The sequence below is a fragment of the Chamaea fasciata genome, unplaced genomic scaffold (assembly GCF_029207755.1).
Source record: "Chamaea fasciata isolate MVZ Bird 193981 ecotype frontalis unplaced genomic scaffold, bChaFas1.0.hap1 SCAF_3, whole genome shotgun sequence".
Lineage (NCBI taxonomy): Eukaryota > Metazoa > Chordata > Aves > Passeriformes > Sylviidae > Chamaea > Chamaea fasciata.
Window position 1 is genome coordinate 103,069,518 of NW_027094088.1, and position 25,984 is coordinate 103,095,501.

Below are 25,984 nucleotides of genomic sequence, written 5' to 3' on the forward strand. Positions count from 1 at the left end.
GTACTTTAAGCATAGAATGAATTGCTTCTTGCTGAATTGGGTGCCTGTTTCTCTCTTGCACGTTGGAGCCTTGATGACTAGTTTAGATTAGATATCCAACTAATAATGGCTACCACCCAGGTAGAAATAAGCTGGATTAATCAAGTTCCTTGCTACTGACTATAACAACTTCCCTGTTATTATTCTGTGTATGCTTTATGGATGCTGTGTTAGAGGAGAAGAGTCTTCTCTTGTTTTTCTTTGCAGTTATTTCAAATAGTTTGTCATTAATAGTGGAGTTGCTCAGTTTTCTATTGTTCCTGGTCATAGGAAAGTTTTAATAATTGTGACCTTTTTTAATTGATTGTAATCATTAATAGTATTTTAAAAAACACTAATTCATTTTTATGATGGAACAGATTAAGTTAAAAACTGGCTGTTGGATGGTTTTCTGGATTCTGGCCAGCTTCTTGGAGTCATAAATCAATGTGACTCTTTTCAAGTTAAGAGAAAAAAAATGTTTCTAAGAGAGTTTGGAGCACAGGTAGTGAAATAGGGTGGGAGCATGACATCAGTGAAGAATAAGCCAAATGTCAAATATTTGGAGGCAGGCACTAATTTGATGGAAACTTTAATATGGTAATTATTTGGATATTCTGGAGATTGTAGCTCCTCAGGGCTTTCCCATGCATGTCAGATCTAAGATTTCTTTCCTTTTCTTTTTTTTTTTCTTTTTTTTTAACAGACCTACATGGCAAGCCGAGGAGTAAATTGAATGCTCCTCTTAACCTAAAAAAGGCTTTTCCTAGATGTTCTGAAAAGTTTTGTTGTTTTTTGGTTGGTTGGTTGGTTTTTTTGAGGTTTTTTTTGTTTGTTTGGGTTTTTTTTGAGAAGTATAGTTAGTCTTTAAAAGAGAAAGTACAAATGCTGGTGACATGATATCTCTGGCCTCATTCATTGCCTTTTTCATTTTCATTACTTCCTTTGATCAGGGGCAGACTGGCATCAGCAACAGCCAGGTTCATTTCTGCATTTGTTCTGGGTAAAACAAACAAAACCAGTTTAAACTTCTGCTGAGAAACCTCAGCTCTCTTCTTCAGTGTATTCTCCTCTGACCAGTCTGTGGTACTTTAGGGTAGCTGGAGATTGTTTGCCCAGTTGTGAGGGAAATATTTGTATCAGTGTTGTCCTCCCTGCTGCATCTGCACCTCCTCACCTGTAAAACATGGTGTTTCTTTCATGGCTGTCTTGGGTTTCTTAGGCTTTACACAACATAAATCACTTAGCTTTACCATCTACATTTTAACATAAAATGTTCTCCAGTATTTTAGAGTTTTCAGCACCATTTAAACATGCTGCATCTTGTTTCTGTGCCTTCCATTCAACCTCTGCCTCTCTGAATGATGCTGAAAGCCCTGCTGGCAGCCTGGGCATGCATCCCTCTGCTCTTTGGGAGTGGTTGTGTTATCTTTGTGCCTGAAGATGCACAAAGATAAATGACTGTTTAAATGTCAACAAGATGTTGACCAGATGAATTCCACTGTAGCTTAAACAAGCATACCTGTTTTTTTGCCCTTATGTATCCATCTTGCATGCTACAAACATCACTGCTTTCACTGCTTTTGATGATGAAAAGTCAGAGAAGGAAAGGACAAAGTACAGATAAAACATCAGGGTTGATGAGAATTGGCATTGGGTAGGGAGTAAGAACCAGATAGGAAGGAAGGAGGGAAGGAAAGTGGGAGAAGGAGTCAGGATGAGTTGGTACAGGTTTAGTGGGACTGGCTTGGCAAGCCAAGGAGCCAAAAGTACAGGGTAAAGATTGGACAAGGAAGAAGAAGAGCGGCAACATGGGCCTGAGATTTACAATCAGTTTGCTGTTATCTAAGTGTCTGTCTCACAGCAGAGCCATGGTAATGCTGTTCAGGGATTCTTAATGCTAAGCACGCCTGCATAATAAAACCAGCTTAGCCTATATTTATTGTGTGTGTACATCTCTATACGTGGTGTTGTTTCTCAATAACACTTATAGCCCATCCTCTCACCAGGCTGCTCAGACACGTGCTGTACACAGTCTGTTAATGTGCCCTGACAGCTTAGCACTCACGGTTACCCAATACTGATATAATACAGGGTTATTCACAGGCCTGGTTATTTTCATGAAGAATCAAATGCCAACCTGAATTTTCTCAGGTTTGCAGTGGCAGTGGGTGAGAAACTGGGACCTTCAGAATGTAAAGAAGTGGTACCACGTGAGACAAGGCATGGATTCACAGCCTTATGAAGTTCAGTGTCTAGCCTGCTTTGTATGCTAGTGTTGTATTCTTAGAAAGTAAAGGTGACAGAGTTTAAGTTGCATTTTGAGCAGGGAATGCAGCAACTAAATACTTGAGATGAGATTTGCATAGCTATTTAGGTACCTGGTGAGATTTCTGAAGAGCACTCAAGCTGCCGGAGGGACTCTTGATACATTTGTTCTGAACGTCACCTTGATTTACTTGAATAGAAATGAACCAATGCAATTGGGCAACTACCTACATTAGCCAGTAGTCCACACCCATAGAAGCACTTACACATTTTTGTAAAGCTGACCTTATCTCACTTGCCTTGAAATCTACATTTTTCCTTTCCAAGATATGCACATTTCCCACAAAAGATAATTATACAAATTTTTATAAGCAAGAAAAGAGATTTTTGATCCCTTTTCTTGAATCTGTTTCTTGACACACACTCACTCCCTTCTTGCTTGGTCATAGTAACAGGGCTACTCTGATCAGGAAAGATAAAGGGATTGTTTTTCACCATGAAAAAGCAGGTTTCCTGAACACCATTTGTTCTGTACTCCCTTTTGTCTTGGAGATTGAAAAATATCGTTACCAGAAGGCCATCATTTGGAGCCTTGTTCACTTCCAGAGGCCATTCTGTAACAGGTTCTTTTTATACTGAATCTTTTGGGAGTAGCTGGGGGGAGAAGAAAAAAAAAAAAAGAAAAAAAAAGGAAAAAAAAAAAGGAAAAAACCTCAAACCCTGCTACTAGTATAATGAGCTTAAACGGTTCTGCCTTCTGGAAGGGAACTTTTCTTAATTTAAGTCCTCTGATTTGATTTAGTAGGTGTTCCAAACTCCTAGAAAGTGCCACAATAGTTTTTGTGATGCTGGATTCTGGGGACTTGGGGATTTTTTTTGGTATTATTATATTTTGTTCCACTGTTTATCTTTTGCCTAAACTGCAGCCTTAATTTATTTTAACTTTTCTCCTGTGTTGTCACACCAGAGAGAATTAACAGCTCTACGAGTACATCATTTAAAGTAAGCAGGGCCTGATCCAGCTGCAGGGTTGGTAGATTATCTGTTGCTTTCAAACTTCGAATCAAGACCAAGTGCCTATCCAAAAACAGTTTTCTTGTTCAATGAAAAATATTGGAGATGAACCAGGAATTTGGGTGTGAAATCATACTTTTTCTGCCCTAAATGATTGCTACACTTCCTCCTAGGTTGTTAAGGCATTTTCTGTCTAGTTTTAAATTTTCCAAGTTATTTGTAGTACTTATATACCCATAATATGGTGAAAAGTAGTAGACATAAAAACAGTTATCACACATTTTTGCAATTTATGGAGAATGGGAAAAAAAATGGAAAGTATTCATAAATGACTTGTGGAATTGACTAGTGAAGTGAGAAGGTTTGTGTATGATTTGAGATTATTCATAACAATTGGATTTAAATCTGATTATAAATTGCTGCAGCATGATTATAAAACACTGAATATTGGGAATATCAAATGTCAGGTGGATTTACTGGCAATAAGAGGAAGACAGTGCCTGTGGGACAAAATGCATTGATGACTATAACAAGTAGAAATTGGAAGAGGAAATGGAAATCAATGAGGATAGATCTCTCAAATTACCAATTCATATGAAATAGCAGCTAAAACAGCTAGGAACTACTATGACAGTAGAAATGTGTGTGGAGCATTCCATCTGTAATTATACTCACTTGTATAATAAAGAGTTAGTAAATTTGTAAAGTCTAGAAAAAGGGAGTAAAGTCGTTTAGAAATGTGGCACATAGGCTGGACAGAGTCTGGTTATTTCATGTCTGATGAGGAGCAGGTGAATAAGAAATAGTCACTCTTCCTCATAGTGCCAGAAAGAGGGTCACCAATGAAATTATTGTATAACATTTAATTAAATTACAAAACTGATTTCCACAGGATGTTGTGGAGACCAAAATATAAATGTGGCCAAAAAGGGATCAGACAAATTCAGGAAAGCTAATTTAATCAGTGATTATTAGACATGATAGTCTGGAGAATCGATGGAGAGAGGACGGCACCTCCAAAGCATGACTCATCCCATCCTGGAGAAGTGTCTTAGATCAACTTGCTGAGTCTCTACCTCGAGATGACTGTATTTCTATTGGTCTAAATTACTAGCTTAGTACAGACACCAAAATTTGAGAGCATTAAAGTGAGCTGATTTAAATCCCACTGTAGATGTTATTTTCCTGTACTAAAGATGAGGGGCATTTTTGCAATTAAAAAAGGTGTGGGTGCAATTCAGTGGTGAAAAGGGTGTTTGATTATAAAGAAAGGGTTTTTTTCCTATTTGTCATTCAAGATATTTTTGTTCTTTCTTATAATCAGTTTAATTTTTGTGCTTTATAACCGAAGTATAATAAATATGAAAGAGCCTATATCATCCCCAAAGAGATTATATCATTCCCAGCCTCTGGAATCATTAGAGAGAGAAACAACTGTATTTTATATTAAACCTTTTGCCTCCACATTCTCCAGTGATGAGTGAAGTAATCATGAGGTATTGCCAAGGAAGGCAGTGTTTGATATTTCTAGCTTTCCAGATTCTACAGACTTAAATAGTCCAGGGTAGCTGCCAGTGCAGTTCCTGCTTAGTATCATGGTTGGGAATAAAAATATTTCACCCACTGCTGTCTCCTGTCACCTGGGAGTAGCAGTTGCTGAGGATGGCACAGCCATGTGAAGGCTGTCCAGCCTCTTTGTCCTTGCTTGTTATCGCCAACAATTCCCCCCTCAATTTGGAAAGATCCTCTTTGATCAGCTTTGGCAAAAGTCTCGAGGTTGTCTCTGCAAACGTAGCTCTGATAGAAAATGAAAGTGTCTTTTTATGGTTACTTTTCCTTTTTCATCCAGCACCTTTGTAATTCGATTCCACAGACCTCAACTACTCCCATGGACAATTCAGTGACAGGCAGCCCTAAGTTAGGAAAGAACATCCTGCCCCTTAAGAATTAGTTATATGTCATGCTTTCCAGGATTCAAAGCCTACAATAATGTCTTTTTCTTGCTTGTATTTCTAAAATACTTTCCTCAGTGGGTCTTTATCTACCAAACGTGGACAATGAATCAGAACAAAATTTTATTTTCCTAGACAATTTAATGGATCTGTAGGCTGATATTTTAGATTTGCAATTTTGAAACCTTTGGAAGGATTTCTGAGTCAGCTTGTCTGTGCTTAGCAACCTCCGTCAATTGCTTTATCCTGGTGGTTGCTAAACTGAAGGAATTAAGGCAATAGTTTTTGTGAATTTCATAATAATTTAAGTGTTTATATAGCTTTCATTTGTTTTCATCTGTATTTTTATCTGCCTCACCATTGCATTTTTTCTGCCTTGTTCAATGTATTTCTATGGCCTGTCCCAGAGCTGTTCCTTTGCAGAAGCTTTCCATGTAACATTGCTGAAGGTGTTCTGCATGCACTGATATACCCGAATCAAAAATGTTGCTTACCATTTTATGTCATCACCAAAAGTATAACTCCTGAACTCTGTGTCCTAGAAAAACAAGCATTTTAGAAAGTGATCTGAAAAGCAGGCATCTCTTTGAACTAAAAAAGCCCAAAACACAACAAACTTGATGTCGTTTGCAGGATGAGGCATGGAAGTTGGATGAAGATGGATGATGTGGTACTACAAATGTGTGGTATGCTGTATTGGTTTTCTCTGTCTTCTCCTCTTTCTTCAGTATAGATTTCATTATTCTTGGCCATGGTAAATGCTATTGGAATTTAGCCTGTACCTCTCTCTGTTTTTTCTTTTTGTATACCTTTTATTATTTCACAAAAAAAGAAAAAAAAAAAAAGATGTTTGCACACACATAGATTCAGCTGAGCATTTTATCAGTTTTATTAGCACAGTGACAGTAGCCAGTTTTTATAAAAATTTATTCCTGTAGTGCTATCATTGAAAAACAGTTGGAAGGAATTGTTCCAATTACTTTTAATGTATGAAATGATGAAATTGTGCTGTCCTTTAGCACGAGAGGCTTTCTCTCTCTCCCTCCCTGTCTCCCTCTGGCATCTTTTAACAGAAAGACCATATGCTGTGATTCATATTTGGGACTTATGGAATGTTGTATGTTTTACAATGGAATGTATGGAATGTTGTAAGCTGTCTTGCAGAACCATTGTACTGTATAAATGAAGTCAAAACTAGAAGAAATAGCTAACAGTTTTCAAATGCTTCATAACTGAGATTTACTGGGTTGTATTTGTAATTAGTCCTTAGTTATGAAAGACATACACAAGGCTCAGGGGCTTGCCATTAAGGTCATGAAATAATAATGAAGTTCCTGTACTGGGGACATAGAGTCTCCTCTGAGACAGCCAGCATTCCTTTTGCTTTGTCCTTTTTGCTCATTTTGCAGTTTCTATCAATATTAATGTTGGAGTGCATTCTTTTTTCCTCTCAATATATAACCTTGCTAGTAGCTCTGTCATCTGTAAAAATACTTACATTTTTCCAGGAGGAAGGGTTTGTGAGGCTCATCTATATTATCTGTGAGTGATTCAAAGTGAGTGATTTCAAAGTGTTACTAACATGTTAATTAATGAGGAAATGCCAGGTAATAGTTATAGGCATTATCGCTTTTTGATACAGGGCTTGCTGATGTAATAGTGTCAGTCTGCACTAAAGAACTCATGCTATCAGTCTGCATTAAAACCATATTAAAATTTGAATCAATTTTGTGCTTTATGACAGAAATTGGATTGGCAGCTCTGGAAAGGGAATCTCCTAGAGCAGGAAGCACAGTTGTCAGTGAATACTTCTAATTCAGTCCTGGTGGGACAAGTTCAATTTCACACATTCCCAGCTTTGATCTTTTTGCTCCAATATCCATTAAGGATAGTATTCAAGGTTGAAAAATGAGGTCAACTGTGATTTGGACCTCTTGTGCATTATTCTGTGAAACAGCAGAGAGGACTTGGTAGTGCTGGGCTAATGGTTGGACTCGATGTTCCTAAAGATCTTTCCCAACCTGAACAATTCTGTGGTTCTGTGGTTGGATCTACTCACAGGCACAAAGAGCAGGTGAGTTGGCAGCTCTGCTTTGGGCACTGCTGAAACAAAGCACATGCCCTCTTTGCTGGTTGCGTGTGTGCTTGCTGGAGTGGGCAGGGAGGCTCACAGCTTGATGTCTAACACAGCATTGCACAGCAGCATCAGTGTGTTAAGCAACATCAGAATCACCTTATTTCCCTCCCAGCTTTCAGATGCTGCCTACATTGCATAAGTGGGGATTAAGGGATGGCAAGCATTTTTCATAGACTCCAGAGGGAGAGACTTTAGATCTAACCTTGATGAATCAATTTCAGTGAGCAAAGTTTCTCTGCAATGCCTTTTCTCTGCTATAGAAACAGGGCACTGTGGCATTTAACTGTTAGGTTCAAGTTGGTGGTGGGGGTTGGTCTCTTTGCACAGGTAGCAAGTGACAGGGTGAGAGGAAATGGCCTCAAGTTGCATTAGGTGAAGTTTAGATTGGATATGAAGAAGAATTTCTTCACTCAAAGAGTGATCAGACATTGGAATAGGCTGCCCAGGGAAGTAGTGGTGTCACCATTACTGTAAGTGTTCTAAAGGCACACGGATGTGTCACTTGGGGATATGGTTTAGTGGTGAGCACAGTGGTGCTGGGGTAACAGTTGGAAATGATCTTTGATGCTTTTTCCAAGCTAAAGATTCTGTGATTCTAAGTTAGCTGTCTAAGTCTGGAGGGCAGGATCTCATTTGGCTGATCCGTCTGTTTAAGCAAAGATGTCTAGTGCCACCTGAAGGGACCTAAGGTGTCTGAGACATCCACATGGGACACCCTGTGTCTCATCAGCTGAGTTGACTGGACTGGCTTAAATCATAATAGCGGATACTTGTTAGGCCATCTTATCCTTGTTACCAACCTGCCAGCTTAGAGCTAGATTGAAGGAGGTAAAATGTTATTTCAAATGAGCCATCCAGCCACTCTAAGAAAAATTTTTACATTTATTCCAAACCGTAATGTCAAAAGTGATGAAAAAACCTTGCATTTCATAGTAGTGCAAAGAAAGAATTTCTGTGTGAAAGTTCTACCTTAGGGAAAGCATTTTCAGGATTTCTTCTGGCTTCCTGTCATAGTCAAGGCTACTTCTGATTGGATTTTAGGTACCTTTTGCCTGTCCAAGCTCTGTATGTGATTCATCTCTTCACTCATTTGTATGAGTAATTTTTGATCTACCCTCAATGTCCAACTCAAAGGTGTAAAGTCATTGATTTCATTCTTCAGAATTATGATTCATCTTCTCAGTAATATATTTCCTCTGCATTTAATCAGGCTCCATCTAAAGCAGTCACAAGGGATAGTTCTGACAATTCATTTATAATGAATTTGGGGCAAGCATTGTGCCAGTGGATCACTAGCCACAATGATACAAACACTTTATTTGGACTTTGAAAGGGTTTTAGTAAATAAAAAGCTGTAATCTGCTTTCCTGCTAACCATTGCTGTTAACATTGGCCATAACAAAGTCATGTGGTTTTTAGAAATGAAGTGTTTAGCCCATAGGTCAAAATCAGCTCATGCACAGCAGTCATGGGTGTGCAAAAACCAGCTAACACCAGAGCCTGGGGTGCTTCTTTTCATGGAGAAATGGAATGGAAATGAAGGTTTGAAGTGGTCTGTATGTGTTAGCTTATATTTATTTCAGTTATCAGAACACTATATACCATGTGCTGAAATCACTGCTCAGAGTTTTGCTCCATCCCTTGTGAGTCCCAGTTGTCATCACAGGACACAGGAGTATAAACTAGATGAAAAAGAGACCCTGTGTGAGTTGGGAACAGAGAGAGGCCAGTCTGAGCACTGATCTTGGCTGCTATTATTCCCAGCAGACTAGAGGAGGGCCACAGTGCTCACCATACCTGCTTCTCCCTGAGAATCCAGAGCAGTGAGACAGGGCCTTGCACCACTGGACATGGCTGCTAAAGGGACTCCGTTGGGTAAAAAGGGATATTAGAGATGAGTTGGAGAAATTAATATAGCATTTAGATGGTCAGAATGAAATTTGTTGCAAAAGAATATTGTATTTAGCAATAATAAAAAAGATTTTTCTTAGAGGCCAGGACTTTACTTGGTTAAGAACTAAATTGAGGAAAATGCAGGAAATGACAAGAGCATAATGAAACAATCCTGAACAATTTGATCTCTGCAGTTCAGCTATTTAAAATTATTTTGGTTTGTGGGGGCCTGGAAAAGAGCAGAAGAGAGTTTTACCACTCCTATGATGGACGTAAATAGCGTTGTGGGAAGGATTGCATTCGGTACACCAGCATGTTGCACTTGTAATGACATTAATCACACCTGAATAAGTGTTGTGATGAGTAGGAATAACAATCAATTTTGGCAAATGTATGTTTTTCCTAGTGAGATCAGGAGGAGCATTAGGTTATCCACTGTCAATGAGCAAGATGGGATTTTTCTTGCGTCACTTTAAGCATTTAGAAATCCCATTTCAGATCTAAGAAGGTTTACTGGGCTGCCTCTACAAGTGGTAGAAAGAAAGAGATGCCTGCTGATTCATTCTGTGTTAAAATACACATGCATATATTCATCCTGCCTCTTTCAGACGTCTCTCTCTGCACAGGGTGAATCATTGAAATTTCTGGCCCTCTCTCCATTGACTGCAGAGAGACCAAAGACAACTGACTTTTTAAACAGCAGAGATTTAATTAATCCACCTTTGCAGAAGGCAGAGCAGTTATTGTTTAAGAGTTGTGATGAGGAATATGAATATAAGTGAAGACTGAAGTGTGTACTATTGAGTAAAGACAATGACTTAGACAGTGAGTCAGAGGTGCAGTCCTAAAAAGGCACCTGTTGGACTCAAACTCAAATTAAAATGAGGGTGAAAGATGAACAGTAAAAGTACTTCTTAGTAAGCATATCAACTTAGGGAATAAGCCTGTCAACCTAGGGAATTTGGCTTTGCACATATCAGACAGAAGAGTAAAATGACATTTCAAACTAACAATAAACGGATAGCAAATAAGACATCCTGTAATTTAAGTGGAGAGAAAACACATGTTATTTTTTGTAGCATGATATTACTTTTTTATAGCATTGTTAAAGAATAAATGGACATTTATTTAAAAACAAATGAAAACTAAGAAAAAAATTTTGCATATTTGTAAATGAAGTCAAGGCAGTGGCTAAAGTCTAAAAAAACTTATCCCCAAGCATGAGCCTTCAATAATCTTTATCTCAAAGAAAAGCAACATTTTAATTAGTGCTAGAATTGACAGTATTCTCTACAAATTGACAAAAGAAATCTGTATCTCAGGCAGAGGAAATGTTGATACAGTTTGGCATAAAAAATTAAATAGTTGTTTACAGTCTACACAAATGTAGACTGGTTCCAGAACACTGGAACATACTCAGGGAAGCTATAATGTTCAGGCATGCCCTGTCAATCTTCCCCCCTAAAAGAGATGTTTACAGCAACTATCCCAGCAAAGGTGTAGTACTGAGTATTGGCTAGATCTCTGACATATCTAAAATTGTATAAGCCACTCTTTACATGCAAAGCTCAGAAAGTGACCTTTGTGTAATGCTGCTGTGTAATTTGCTCCAGTGACCACTTTTAAGCAGTAACATCCAGGAGGTTACAGATGTCTCATCTCGTGAGGGAAAGCCTATTGGAAACCATATTCTGGAATAAAACTTTAGAGAAAGTAATCAAAACCTCTTATATTTCATATAAGGTACAAGACAAGTTGTCACAGCAAATCAGGTCTCTAATGTTGGAGCATTATGGATAATTAGGTGATTGCAATGGTGTTCACCATATGAATTATTACAGAGAGCTAAATGTTCTGCAGGCATTTTAAAATTATTATTTACAAGGACAAAATTTAATGGACAACAGTCTAGTGAGGAAAATACTCATTCCATTGCTGAAAAATCAGTCTTCCTCCTCAAATTACACTTCGTTGTTACTTACTGATCACCACTGTCTGTAGACACTGGACCAATAGCAAAATGAAACTATGGCAACAGATTTACTCACGTAAGTGTCTGACCTTCAGCGTTAACAAGCTGATTGTTCTCGTCAGAAATTAATCACTAAACTCTGTAGAACATATAAATCACTAAATTTTATTGAAGTATTGGAAAAGAAGAGGACTTGGAAGAAAATAAACCACTAATGAGTTTGAGCCATGACATGTCAAAGCCAAATAACGGAGGTAAGGGGGAAGTAAAAACTTTCCTAAAGACAACTGAACATTCAGAGCCTAAGCTTTCTTCAGATATGTGGTCACTCCTCCATGTGATCTAAAAGAGTCCAAAAGAAAGAACAAGCAAAAGAAGGATTTTGTCCCTTTGTTTCCAAGTCTAAGTGGTAGAGCCTGGAAACTCTTCTGAGCACTTGTGTCTCATTGATCAACCCAAGTTACACTTTGTCCTGTCATCTATGTCTACTTGTAAAGGAGGAAAGCCAGCTATGGCTTTTTGTAAGCAATTTCCCAGTCCAAACGAGAAAAGGGGGTAGAAGTGAGACCCTGCAATGTTATTCAGACCATGTGTCTGTAGGTTTGTTTCTACCCAAGCTCTTGGCTTCAGTCTTGAGCATTGAATAGAGCCCTGCTGTGACTCACAGGGCTGCACCCACAGTAGAGCTGTTTGTGGGTCTAGAATTGCCCTTGATTTTCATGCTGAAAATGTAGAGAACACCCTTTAGCTTTATTCCAGAATTAACAGAAAACAAATACATACTTTTAAAGAAAAAAGTTCTATGTTGTCTGTCTAGTCATCTAGAGAGAAAAACCTAATGTATATCAATCATTGTTATGTTAGAGCATCCCGCTGTACAGGTTTTACCCTTTCAAATGCTTTTTTTATTGCTTGAATCTAATTGAATATCCATCTCATTTCAAATAAAATTTAAAAATATATCTCTCTTCTTCTGCTTAAACCTCTTTTCTGCATTTGTTATTCAATTTGGTTGGATAATTGCATTCCTTAATGCCATTACTCTCTATTTTCCCCCATTTCTTTTACAGAGAGAGATTACAGGCCTGAATCTGATATTTGGTAAAGCCAGTAAAGTAATCTGAAATCACTGGATTTATTCCAGTTTTTGCTGTAGTGCCACATAAATCAGAACCTAGCCTATTTTTTCATCCATAGTTTGAGGTTCATGTTATCAGCAGTAAATCATGACTGCTTCCTATTTCAGTAGGGTATTACACATACACAGAATCACAGAATGGGTCAGGTTGGAAGAGACTGCAGTGGGTCATCTAATCGTGCTCAAGCAGGGTCATCCCAGTGCACATGGTACAGGATTGTGTCCAGATGGTTCTTGAATATCTCCAGTAAGGGAGACTCCACAGCCTCTGGGAAATCTATTGCAGTGGTCACCTTGGTCACCTGCATAAGGAAGTTATTCCTTGTACACACATACATGTTAATTCTTATTTTTTTGGTCATGGCAGGTTAAAAACTTAAAATAGAGCCCTAAGTTTTGTATGAAGGAGGAAGCTGTTCAGGATCAGATCTGGGTAAAGGGAACAACATGGCCCTGAGGTCACTATGGGCAATATAACAATATGAAAGTATATATATAAATATCTATACCTGATAATCATTTTTCTCCCATATAACTACTGAAATGACATCTGCAGTTCTTGAGTCTTAGAACTGTGGAGGTTGGCAGGAACCTCTGAAGACTGTGTAGTAGTGTTCAGCCCCATCTAGCAGGGTCAGCTAGAGCGGGACCTCTGTACTTGGCATTGCCCAGCCCCATTTGGCTGTCTCTGTTTTGGGTACCTTTGCCCCTGGTACCTCTGCCAGGGTCTGGCATGCTGCTCCTTGCCTGCCTCTTCTGTCCTGGCAGCAAACACCTGGAGGTCGATTGCTTTCATCTTCCACTCCTACAGGTTGTTGCAGTCCTTCTTTCTTGTGGGCAAAGTGCAGGTGTGGAGCTGCTCTGTTTTTGGATCCAGGGGTTCTGAGAAAGGAGTAGGAAGATGGGACTAAGCTGAGCAAGGCAGTTCTTGTCCTGTGGGAGTTTGGAGAGCTGCAGATGCCATGGCATCATGAAGTAATGGCCACTGAGGAGGATTGGCTTACAGGAGAGACAGTGAAGGGAGAAAGTCCCTCTAAGCTGACTGACCCCTTTATCAGAAGGTTTAATCATAGTGTAGGACTTTTGTCCTATTAGAATATTAAAAGCTGGTATCATGCCACAGTGCCAGAACCTCCTCTAACATATCTTCATCTTTTGAATGTATTGGGAGAAAGAAGGGCTGTCCTGAGTGGTTCTAGTGTGCAAGGTATAGGACAGGGCTCAGCATCATCCCTACAAACTGACTTAGAAATTGTTTTAACAACTGATGTGAAGAGGTGCTTCACTAAATGCTTAGGAAAAATATAGCTGCATAACAATTTGGGATGGAAGGGAACTTAAAGATCTAGTTCCAGCTCCCCTGCCATGAGCAAGGAACCTTCCCTAGAACAGGTTGCCTATAGCCCTGTCCAGCCTGGCTTTGAACACTTGCAGGGATGGGACATCCACAACTTCTTTGAACAACCTGTTCCAATGCCTAACCACCCTTACTGTAAAATATGTCTTCCTTATATCCAGAATAAATCTACCTTCTTTCAGCTGAAAACCAAAGTCCCTTGTCACATCATTACAGCCCCTAGTAAAGAGTCTCTCTCCATGGGGATGGCATTCCTCTTGTTTTCCAAACATGTAGTTCCTTGGATACTTATTTCCATGAGGCTTTGGGTATGAGGCTATTTGTTTTGTGTGTGAAACACAGAATTTAGCTCCAGATTTCTTCTTCTGTGAAACAATAAAGGTATTTGAAGGAATGAGGCATCTGTGTGGCTTGATAACCTTTCTATCTGTCCTTCATGCTGGCATTAGTAGAGAAAAGGCAGTATCTGACACTGCCTGAAGAGAAAGGAACAATGCTGGGAGTTGTTAGGAGTCATAGTTATCAGCACAAGGCTGGAAATTTTATAAACAGTCTGCTTAAAAATCATGTGAAAATTATTCTGCTATTGTAGATTATAGACATAGGTCTCTGCTTTCCCCAGCCTTAATTGTCTGATGTTTTGTTACCCCTATATGTGTGTATATTGGAGTCTATACACTGATGTGCCGTTTATAGATTTGCATTGTGTCAAAGACTGCAAAGACGCCCACCACTGCTGCTTGCTCAACGCCTGGATCTCACATGTTGTCCCCAGGAGCCAGCACGTTCCTGTGGGAGCTTGTGGGCTGGGAGTGGGCAGGAGGGTGGGGATGAACCACAGTTTTCCTTCCAGCCTAATGAGTGCCTGCCAGCACAGCTGAGCTGGCAAAGTGAGTGTTGTCATTTGCTTCTGGCATAGTCCACACGACTCATTCCCACTTCCCAAAGCCAGGGAAGAGCAAGAAAAACATGCACCATACAAGGGAATTCATTTGATGCACAGACCTCACGAGGCTGCAGAGATATTGCTTGATTGCCAGCTACCTCAGCTCCTGCAGAATTACTGGGAAAGTGAGCATGTGAACATGGGGGGGTGTCAAAGCAGCCAGAGTGTATGGGAATAAGTTGGGGTAGCCTAAATCACTTTGGTGCTTGTGCCCAGGGTTATGAGGTGAATCTTTCTGCACTCCTGGAATCAGTGAGGGGAGGGAGGTGGCTTGAGTCACCACTACCTCTTGAGTCACCATTACAAAGGTTGCCTTGGAGGAGCAATTTTCCTCTCAGCTACCCATGTGGGAATTTAGTAAAATTAGGCAGCTACTGTGGGTATCAAAAATAGGTAGTTTGACTGCCCCATTTATGTATGAAACACATTTCCCTGTGTTTCACAGAATGGCAGAATCACCAAGATTGGATGGGGCTTCCAGAGATACTCAAGTCCAAGTCCCTGCTCAAGCATGGTCAGCTATAGAAGATTGTTCTGAGTTGTGTACAGTTGGGTTTTAAATATCTTCAAGGACAGAGACTCCGCAACCTTTCTGGGTAACCTATTTCAGTGTTGGCTCACCTGCTCAGTAAAGAAATGTTCTCTTACATCAAGACAGAATTTCCTGAATTTGAATTTCTGCCCATTGCTTCTAGTCTCACTGGGCATCTCTGAGAGGGGTCTGGCTCTGCTGTCTTTGTTCCCCTCATTGGGTATTAAGACCCACACTGATAAGACCTCCTGAGCCTTCTCTCCTACAGGCTGAACAGCCCCAGCCCTCTCCGACTCCCTTTGTATAACCAGTTCTCACCACCCTTGTGGCCCTTTGCTGGACTCATGTCTGTCTGGTGTAGGGAACCCAGCACGGGACAGTGACCTGGGGAATGGTGAGAGATGTCTCACCAGTGCTGAGCAGAGCAATCACCTCCCTCAAACTGCTGGCAGCGTTTTTCCTAATGCAACTTGGAAAGAGAATGTGTTTATGTAGCTATGTCTAAGGAAAGTAAGCAACACAAAGCTGGGTTTTAGGGGCAAGGTTGAACATTGTTGGTGCTGTCTTCTCGGTGGAATTTAGGTTCTTTTTCAGCACAAATAGGAGATCTTTGGCAGCACTTGGTTTACTTTTCCTTAGGAACAGCCAGAGTTCCATTTCTTTGTTCTTGGTCCCTTTGAACTCTGTGCACATGCCAAGAAGGACGAAGGGGAATGAGAGGAGGGGAAAGAAGACTGGGAATGGAGCTGTGTAAGCCACAGGGTGGGGGTCTTTTGAAATCATTAAACAGCAAACAAGATCCCATAAGTCATGTTTTGCTATTCAAATTAAACTTTTTATTTCTTAGGTGTTTAGTTTAAATTTTGTTTTGTGAAACTGTGCTCACACTGATAGTTTACTACTGGCAAGCCAAATGGGAGAGGCAGACCTGTGCAGGACTTGCTGTGAAATATTCTAGGGAAAAACCCTTACCTTTGGCCAGGAGGTTTGGATGGTGATTGAGTGGAGAGCTTTTGAAACAACAGGAGCACATGTGGGACACATGATGGCATTGGAGGAAATATATCAAACAAACAATAGCAGGCCTTAAAGCTGGAGGAGCTGTCTGGTGTGGGCCTCCTGAGGTCCAGCATGGCAAAGAGCAGGTAGATCCATTCTCATATTGCCCCTGCCTGCTGCTGGCATAGCCTGGACTGCTTGAGATTGGGGATTGGCTGCTTAATAAAATTCCATCTTTTAAATTTGACTTTCCTATGGACCTGTAAAAGCAGCAATTAAGGTGTTACTTAATGAAATACTGGAGTAGCCTACTAAGTACTTCTGAAAAGCAATTTTCTCTGGATGGCTGACAGCCTTTCCAAGTGTTTCAGAAAAGTGATATTTTTTAAGCTCAACTTTCATTGCTCTTGCTCCTTGTTGCACAACAGTAGAGTTTTAGTGTTTTTCTTGATCTCTAATTTGGATTGTGTTGCCTTTACTAGTGTTAATAAGCATTCTCCTGCCAGAATAATCTCTCTGGGAACAGACTTGATGTTGTATCGATGCTACGTGGCATCCACATACCTGGTTCCTTGGTTATCATTAATCTCTCCAAGTGCAGCTGTGCAGCCTTTTTTTTTTTTTTTCCTTTCATGATTTTTTGCCAGAAAACACAACCGGGTATGAATAACAGTGCTTGGATTGCACACTGCATTGTTGGAAATACATCACTTAGAAGCAAATTTATAGTTGAAAATGATAAAATTTAATAAACAAAAAAATTCTTGCAGAATTTGGGCCCATTGTGAACTTTCCTCCTCTTGAAATCGAAGTGATTGTGCAGCTATTCTCTCCTGTCTTTTCCTAAGGCATATTTATAGATTTTCACAAGGAAAAAGCATGTTTGGGAAACTGTGATTGTAAGTTAATTAAAAATAGTTTTCATTTTAGAAAACTAAATGTGTTGGCAGTAGCATACTCATTGCTAATGGGTCATTGTACTTTTTCAATAATAATAAGAGATTCAGTGAAGCTCTAGAAGATGTTACGATATAATTAACTAGATAATCTATGTGTTTGAGTTTTATTCCCAAATAAGATGGATCTCCCCGAGCCAGAAGTCTGAGTTTATATTTGATAATTATATGAGACTCTTGAGCTTTCTTGCTGACTATAATTCAATTCTGTAAGAAAAGAACTTTAAAACATGAAGAAAGAATGAGTGCTTCTAATTCCAGGAAAGCAGTGTGACCAGTTTGCTCACTCTGCCCCAAACAGAGCCCTGCAGATTATGCGCCATGCTGTGCCGGAGCAGCAAATAAAAGTATAGAACCCAGCAGTCTCAAATTATACCTTTCTCAAATACTGGTTTGATTCTGTGGAAAAAATAGTTTCTGAAAGTGTTTATCAAAATGTCAGCTGTGGTTTCCTTTACTAGAGGGTGTTCTGTGGTAAGGTACATCAGAAAAGGCTGAAAGGTGTTTGGCACTTACTGGACAACCTGTGGCAGACAAGTAGCTGCCCAAAATTAGGGACCTGGACCACAGAGGCAAAAGCTGGTGACTTGTTTCTCTGACTCTGATGATAGGTTATGTGTGGGTATGTGTGCCTTTATTCGTGTATTCTTACACACATACAGACCCACTCCACGCTCTGTAGGTGTTCTACAGTGGATTATGTTCACATCACTGAAAACAGCAGAGGCAACTTCGGCAGATGTGGCTGAGATTCACAGTTCTGTTCCACATCTCTGTAGTGACAGGTCCAAGGACTGTAAGGCTATCATGGATAAAGATAAAAAAGCTGCTTTAACAGAAAAATGGTCAGTCAAAACCACCTGATTTTTGCCCATTGAGGATGCTTTTTTCATCTGTAAATATTGTTGAGTTAAATATTTATGGGGATATGAATCCAGGCAAAGAGTCAAGCAAAAGCACAATTGGCTAAATTAGAGAGAAAATTTCTTTTTGAATTTATATATAGTAACTACCTAGGATAGTTACTGTAACTGCTGAGTATCTTTAGGGGTTTTCTGGGTCTTAAGCAAAGAACTTCATGGCTGCAAAAGGTAACAGAGTGTAAATAAAAAAGAAAAAGGGGAAGTAAGCATGCCCCATAATGGATAAAACAAATTTTAAAAAGTCACTGGTTTTTGTAAAAGCTAACTGAGTGGGAGCTAGAGAAATAATTGCATTAGTATACTTTAGTTTCCAGGAGTTTAAATTCAGAATATGCCAGACTGGGTCAATGCCATACATGAGAAGATGAGGACTTCAGAGATAAGGCTGGGGCAGTTGCGCTAAAATCGTACATTGCAAATCCAACATTTAGTCAAAATAGCTGATTTCTGGACATCTGCATGTACAGTTTTACCTGTGGCAATTAACTGGAAGATTGAACTCTCACTTATTTGTGCTAAGTTCACCAAAATGTGTGAATGGGAGCTTGGGAGAGCCTCAAAGTAAGTTCAGAGTATGGAGTAAGTTTAGACCAGGGAGGACCATGGCCAAAAGGGAGAGGGGCCATGAGGTCTTTTAGGAACAGAGCTGATGCTGCTGGCACTATGGCACCAGGGGATGTCTTGACCACACACAGAGACCAGCAGGAATTATTAACTTTGTATCTGTCAAGGAACATTCCCATAAGGGAAATTATATAAATATATTGATTCGTTGGAACACAACAACATATGTCTTTCTGAGGAGAAAGAAACTTCTGCTTTGAACTAGGGGTAGATGCCAAAAGCAATAGATTAAAATCAGGAATGGGTGGTGATATGGACTAGAAATCAATGCATTCAGTGTGGTGCAGTCATTAGACACAGATGCTATATTGGAGATAAAAATGGAAATGCAAAGCTGGGCTCTGGAAAGAAATTATTCATTGCTTTGCAGTTCTCTACAGGACAAGTTAAGTGCTGTCTGTCATCTGATAAAAAGTAACTGAAAGACATCAGTCATGAAAAAAAACTGTAGCAAAATGGGAAAAAGTTAAAGATGAGGTTTTCTCCAAAGTTCTCTCAAGGGACATTTTTGGTTTAATGTCAAAGAACCTGAAAGTATCTCAAAGGGCCAACATGAGCAGTACTGAAATTACTGTATTTATCTATACACATGTGCAAATTTTGTATTTCTGTTTCATGTTTAATATTTAAAGTGCATACAAAATTATGGAACAAATGCAGCGAATATCTTCAGAGTTAATGGTGATGAAATGTAAACAGTGATGAAATGTAAGCCATCTAATGTTTATCAAATATGCATTAAATATATAAATATACATCTATTTATACATATGTGCATGTATAGATCTATATGTAGAAATGCATAAGAATTAAATTAATTTTTCCTGTTTGGTTTCATAATTTTTTGAGACCAAGTTTGTGGATTCTTGCATTACTTCCTCCCAGTGGAATACCTAGTGCTGTATGTTACAAGCCTGTCTGTCCACAGCCTTGGACATATGAGGAGTAGCTGCTAATCTAGCTGTCATATCAGAAGATACTTTCAAGACACAGATTAAGTGGAATTTTGTGGACATCCCTGAATCTGTGAAATTTTTGGTCACATTCAAAGAAAGAATCGTTTTCAATCTTACTGTAAAGAATAGCTGTAAATTGCCTAATTTTAAGGGAAATGAGAAGTCTGCCTCCATGCCTTAAGATTCCTAAATGAAAGAAGAATGTTGCCTTTTTCACTATTTTCAACCTCCAATAATCAAGCATAACTTAGGTTCATGTTCACTAGCAAATCTGTGAAGTTTGACTGAAAGCAGCAGTGAATACAAAACAATTGTTCAAGTTATGTGGCTAATTCCACTTTAAAATGGTCGCATTTGGCTAATTGCATTCATTTATTTCTTCTTAAGGCAAAATGGGGAAACAAAATAGTAAGCTGGCCCCTGAGGTGATGGAGGATCTGGTGAAGAGCACGGAGTTCAACGAACACGAGCTAAAACAGTGGTACAAAGGATTTCTAAAGGACTGTCCAAGTGGTAGACTGAACCTTGAGGAGTTTCAGCAGCTCTACGTGAAAGTAAGTTATTTACAAAGTTAATTTAAAAGTAAGTTGTTTGACTGTAGAAAAAGTTATGAAGTAATGTAAAACAAACATATGGTCCAGAGCTGCTGGTCATTTAGGCTGAGGAATAATTTTGCTTGGAGAAGCAATGGTGAAGATGAGGCAATGAGTGGGAAGTGTTATCCTCATCACACCAGTGATTCATGTAACTATAGTGACCAGAACCAAAAGCTGAGAAAAAAACCTGTGATTTATTCTTAAGAAATATAATACATTCTCTGTGCTGTGAAATTCATGGACGTCTTTCACCTTCAAAGGATGGCCATGGTCCTGTTCAACATAAACCAAGGGATTGCTGGACATTCTTATATAAAAGTGGTGAAGTTTCACGACAGTATGACCTGCAGATAAATTATGCACTGTGCACAAAGGATTTCTTCCATAAATTTTAGGTATTGCCTTCATTTTTTTCCCTGCTGTCACTTTTTGCTTGTTTTATTGGGAAGGAAAAGCAGGCTGATCTATTTATTTTCTTCTTATTTTTCATTACTTTGTCATGTTCAATGCAGTCTTTCCCTTACATTTATTATGTATTTATTCTGTAACAAGAAGAACATGGGGGTAGCATAAAAAGTGTATTCATATGACAAAGATAATTATATTTTAATTCAGAATTGAGTGTCAGCCTAAAGGTCAGAGACTTCAAAGTAATGTTAATTAGGAGAAATATTGAATGGCAGTGATGAACTGTGGGATCAGAACAGCTTGTAAATACACTGTGAGGCTGAATAAAAATAAAGCAGCCTTTCAAATGTACATAGTTAATATTGAGCACACTGGCAATTTTTGCAGACAAGTGGGACTGTCGTTTGCCTCAAATGCATGCTACAGTTCTTTCCTAAATTTCTTCAACATTGAACCGGATCCCTCTGCAAAGAATTACCTAGACCCTTTTTTTTTCTAATGAATGGTTCTAGCAAAAACTTCTAATTCAGCTTACTCAAATAAGCTTCTGTCTTCATATTTTAATATTTATGTCTGAAGAAGATGTTGCCTCACAATTCTTTTCTTAACAAACAAATGAGTGTGTAATGAATTATATTTTCAGATGGAAGTATTTTTACAGCCTCAGGTGTTGTGCTTGTTAATGACTGATAATTTATAAGTTCCATTTTAAACAGTACTCACTGCACATCCAGCAAGAGCATACATCCAGTCATTTCTCATACACGTTTCTGGGAAAAGTAAACAGTCTTTACAAAATTCTTGACAAAGAGTATCAACTCTTCAGAGATCATTGTTTCTTTTTGGAAGATTACAATAAAGGTTATTTTGTTTGTTTGCTTGTTTGTTTTGATGATTTTTTGGGGTTTTTTTGCTTGGTTGGGTTTTTTTGTTTGTAGGGGTTTTTTTTGTTTTGTTCTTGTGGATTTGTGTTCTGGGCTTTTTGTTTGGTTTTTGGTGGGGTGGTGTTTTTTTGCCTTTTCTTTTTTTTTTTCTTTTTTTTTTTTTCTTTTTTTTTTCTTTTTTTTTTTGGTGATTCTTTATGCTGTGACAAAAAACATCTGAAAATAGCTCAGAGCTCCCAGGACTTCCTTCCTTCAACTGGGTGTTTGAAACGTTCATAGATACTTCACAAGATACTTTACTCATGAAGACACATCAGAGAGTAAATTCAATTTCAAGTTTGCAGAGATGGTAGTGCAAAAATCAACATGAAGAGCGCAAGCAGTATTTTGCTCTTGAAATGAAGACAGCTTTGTAATCTTACTAAGCTGCAATATCCAGCTTTTAGTTTTATGGCCTCATGTATCTTTAGACATGGACATCAAATATGATTCTCTCCCTTGCTTTGGTAGTTGTGGGGTTTGATTTTTGCTCTGCAATGGCACTGCCATATATTTAGTCCAGTTTATTATCATCCTATATTTAATGTCTATGCAGGGCAAAATATGAGTTTTGTGAAGTGAAATATGATTAGCTGTAGTAAATCCAGAGCTTTACCTCTCTCTGCGTTGCAGAAATGCTTGTAAAATATGTCTCTGAGGAACTCAGAGTCTCAGTGTTGGCCATGGTGGTGACTTCTGCTGTGTAGGACATTCTGTCTGCCCCAGCTTCTGGCTGCAGATAAAGTCCCAGATGTGAAATTTGATCTTTCCAGGAGGAGCCACTAGCAGGGGACCTGAATCATTATGATTACATTTATAGCATCTCAGTTCACTTAAAGTATATTCAGGGTGAAAATGCATGAAGCATGTATTGATTCGTAATTCTTTTGCATAAACTTAGATTTGAGAGAGATGACATTTATCTATTGGTCTGAACTGGATTTTATTGAGGAACATTTCCATAGATCAATGTATTTTGGAAAGAAATACAAGATTTTCCTCCATTGCCAATTCACGTTGACTTAAGATGACATTTTTTTGTTTGTGAGAACTGTGGGGTGCATTTTCATGTGTGTTGATAAGGAGGTGTTGGTCATCTAACCTAGATACAAAGTAAACTTCTTTTATTTTACTCATGCAGAGTAGAAAATATCCTCAGTTTAAATAGACAAAACATTTTATATTAGCAATACTTGAGGTGAATTTCCTGCTTATCTGCCATTCTCTTCCATCAGAATTACTGAGTGGGGTGCACAATCTTAGAGCATAGAAATGGTTTGGGCTCTTTTTAAAAAAAAAACAAACTAACATAATTAGATGTGTCCTGGGTTCACCTGATGTATTACTGTATCTAATTCCTGCTAATAAGCTTGACTTGGTCTGAAAGGGAATCTCCAGAACATGTGTGACATGGATGTCAGGTCCTCAGCACAAACCCTTCCAACTCTACATATTCTCATCAATTGTACCGTGCTGATTACTGATGTAGATGAAAACTGTATTGACTAAAGGGGGAATTACACTAGTTTGGCTTGGAGATATTTGCTATTGAAATTTCCATTATGAGTACAAATCATCCAGTGCATAAAATAAATAGCAGTTATACCAATGGATTCTACAGAAAAATTATTTGCAGAACTTTTAGTGGAAGTGTCTATAAAATATTTAGTCAAGAATACGTCTTTTAATAGGCAGAAATATACTTTATACTGTTACATATTTAACATTTTCTTTAATATAATAAGTTCATTGAAAATACTCGTTCATTTTTGGATAGATAGATTCTTCTTGTGACAAAATCTGTAGCAAACTGTTAGGGCTCATGTTTCCCTCCATGGCACTGAATGAAGTGAATGCTCCTGCAGTTTTTTTAATAGTTTATTGAAGAGTTGGTTATATACTGCAAGCCCAGAGCCACAAAGAGTCCTAAATACTGAAACACTGAGTTAACTGTCGTGACATTCTGCACAGGGCATGGGAGGGGGAGAAATCTGTGGATAGCGTTCAGAGGAAGCTAAAACTCAAGCCAATGTTTTGTAAAGAAACGTGCAAAACCACAAGACATTACTCAGGACAGGAGCTGGTGTTAAATTCTAAGTTTCTCCAGGGTATGGGAGTTGCATCTTCCTACTGCAGAGAGCTGTCTAGAACAGTAGAAAAGCAAAATCAACTGACTGTAGTCCTCTTGCTTTCTCTCTTAAGTGAACAAAAACAATGTAATTGCTTTACCTTTATCACAGTGGTTTATGTACTGCTTAAGCTGTAGAAAACTGAATTAATTAGAGGAATCGCATTGCCAGCAGGTCAAGGGAGGTCATCCTGTCCCTCTACTCAGCCCTGGTGAGATGCATCTGGAGAGCTGTGTCCATTGCTGGGCTCAGGACGAGAGAGAGGGAGCTCCTGAAGCAGGTCCAGCAGAGGGTGACAAAGATGGTGAAGGGACTGCAGCATCTCTGTTATGAAGAAAAGCTGAAGGAGCTGGGCCAAAGCTGGGTCAGCTTCGAGAAGTCACTGAGAGGGGATCTCATCAATGTTTGTCAGTATCTGAGGGGAATGTGCCAAGAGAGCAGATCGGGCTCTGCTCCATGGTACCCAGCAATAGGACAAGAGGGAGAAAGTGATGCACAGGAAGTTTCACCTGAATAAAGGAAGAAGTTCCTTACTGTGCAGTGACCACACACTGGAACAGATTGCCCAGAGAGGCTGGGGAGTCTTCCTCACTAGATATACTCCAGAACCCTCTGGATGCAGTTCTTTTTCATGTGCTCTGGGATGACCCTGCTTGAGCAGAGAGGTTGGACCAGATGACCTACTGTGGTGTCTTCCAACTTTACCCATTCCGTAAATTATCATGCCTCTGTTTGAATCTGCACTACTTGCCCTCTCATTTATCTACCTGTGATGAGATATGACCTTCTGGGCTGCTGGCAATATCTCAGTTAACCTCTATTTCAGTAGGAAATAGCATCAGACAAGCTGGAACCTAGAATTTCCTTCTTCAAAGAGAAAACCCTAACTGTTAAGCTTAATCCTTACTGGCTGTCTTAATTTTCTTTTTTCTTTCCTAAAAAGTCCTTAATTCTTTTATCTTGCATAAAACTCCATTAGCATTGCAGACAGAGCGCTAAGAAATTAATATAATAAACTGTCACTAAAATAAAAGATACCAATAAAACTCTTGACTGTTCCTATCATTCTGTAGGGTTTCTTGCAGTCTAGAGGGCCAAATACATTTTCCTTCAGATCTTTTGAATTCACTGGGTTTAGATGAATATGCCCTGGAGTGTGTAAGTGTGCATAATCACTGCTAATATTCACAGGAATTATGCATGTTTATTAAGTGGAAAATAGGCTTCTATATTGTGATACTTCTTGGAACTGGGTCACTGAACATGAGAACCATATCTCTGCTTTAATAGAAGCAAGAACCAATGGTCCTTTAACTGGAAGAGTAGAGTTAGGAATGCTCATGATATAATGCTAACATTATACAAAGTAACTTACTTTGTGAATTTGTTGCACCTATATTATTTAGATATGTTTTGGAGTTTTATAGATAACTTTTAAATGAAAGAAAAAAAAAAAGAAAAATACAAAAGAAAAAAGAAAGAAAAAAGAATGCTATTTTATTAATTGGAATCAATTGTTTTGTCATATTTTTTTCTTCTATCTCACATTTCCAGCCTTGAAGGAAATTGATTTTGAGTCCTTCATTTTAATGTGTGTAGAACAAAAGAATCTCAAAAATCTATTGAAATTTAAGTGGATGTATTTACAGCCTCTTTCAAGACAGACTAGAATCTTTCTAAAGATGGCACAGAGCTCCTCAAAATGTCAGGTTAGAGCTGGATTTCAGCCTTTCAGTGGCTGTAAAAAAGTAGGATTCCAGAATGGCACAGCTGTGTTTACAGATGTCCCAAACATAGATGCAGTTATACTGGCAGAAACTGATGTTTCCTGGGATCATCTCTTAACTGGTAGAGCTGTGCTGGTTTTATGGGTGTGCTTTGGCCACTTAAGCTCTCCCTATGATAGGAATACTTTTAAGGTATATTATACCAGTGTTAAGAATATTATGCCAAATATAATTCATATATTTAGCATATTACACCAATCCTGTGTTGCTGTAGAACTGCATCATGTCTTGAAATAATGTAGATTAAAAAAAAAAACCTGATTTTTCTACCCACACAAAGATTTTAGCCTTTTTGCTACCTTCCAGAAGATCACATCTGGTGTACCAGCAGTATTCTTGGACAATATGACAGGATACTTCCTTGCATGAATCACCTAAATTTAATTGCAAGACAGAAAGCATTGTATGTATTTATTTATAAAGATGACTCTAAAAAATCTTTAAGCTTGTTAATAT

At 38.7% G+C, this 25,984-nt stretch overlaps 1 protein-coding gene across 2 annotated transcripts in view; it reads left to right on the forward strand.

Annotated features, from left to right (window-relative positions):
• The window catches only part of VSNL1 (visinin like 1), an 85,731-nt gene that overhangs the window by 19,236 nt on the left and 40,511 nt on the right, over positions 1 to 25,984 (forward strand). For both annotated transcript variants that reach the window (XM_066179960.1, XM_066179961.1), the window contains exon 2: positions 20,073 to 20,239. In XM_066179960.1, coding sequence (XP_066036057.1) covers positions 20,078 to 20,239 — 162 coding nt within the window. In that variant the 5' untranslated portion in view covers positions 20,073 to 20,077. The remainder of the gene's footprint in view (positions 1 to 20,072; positions 20,240 to 25,984) is intronic.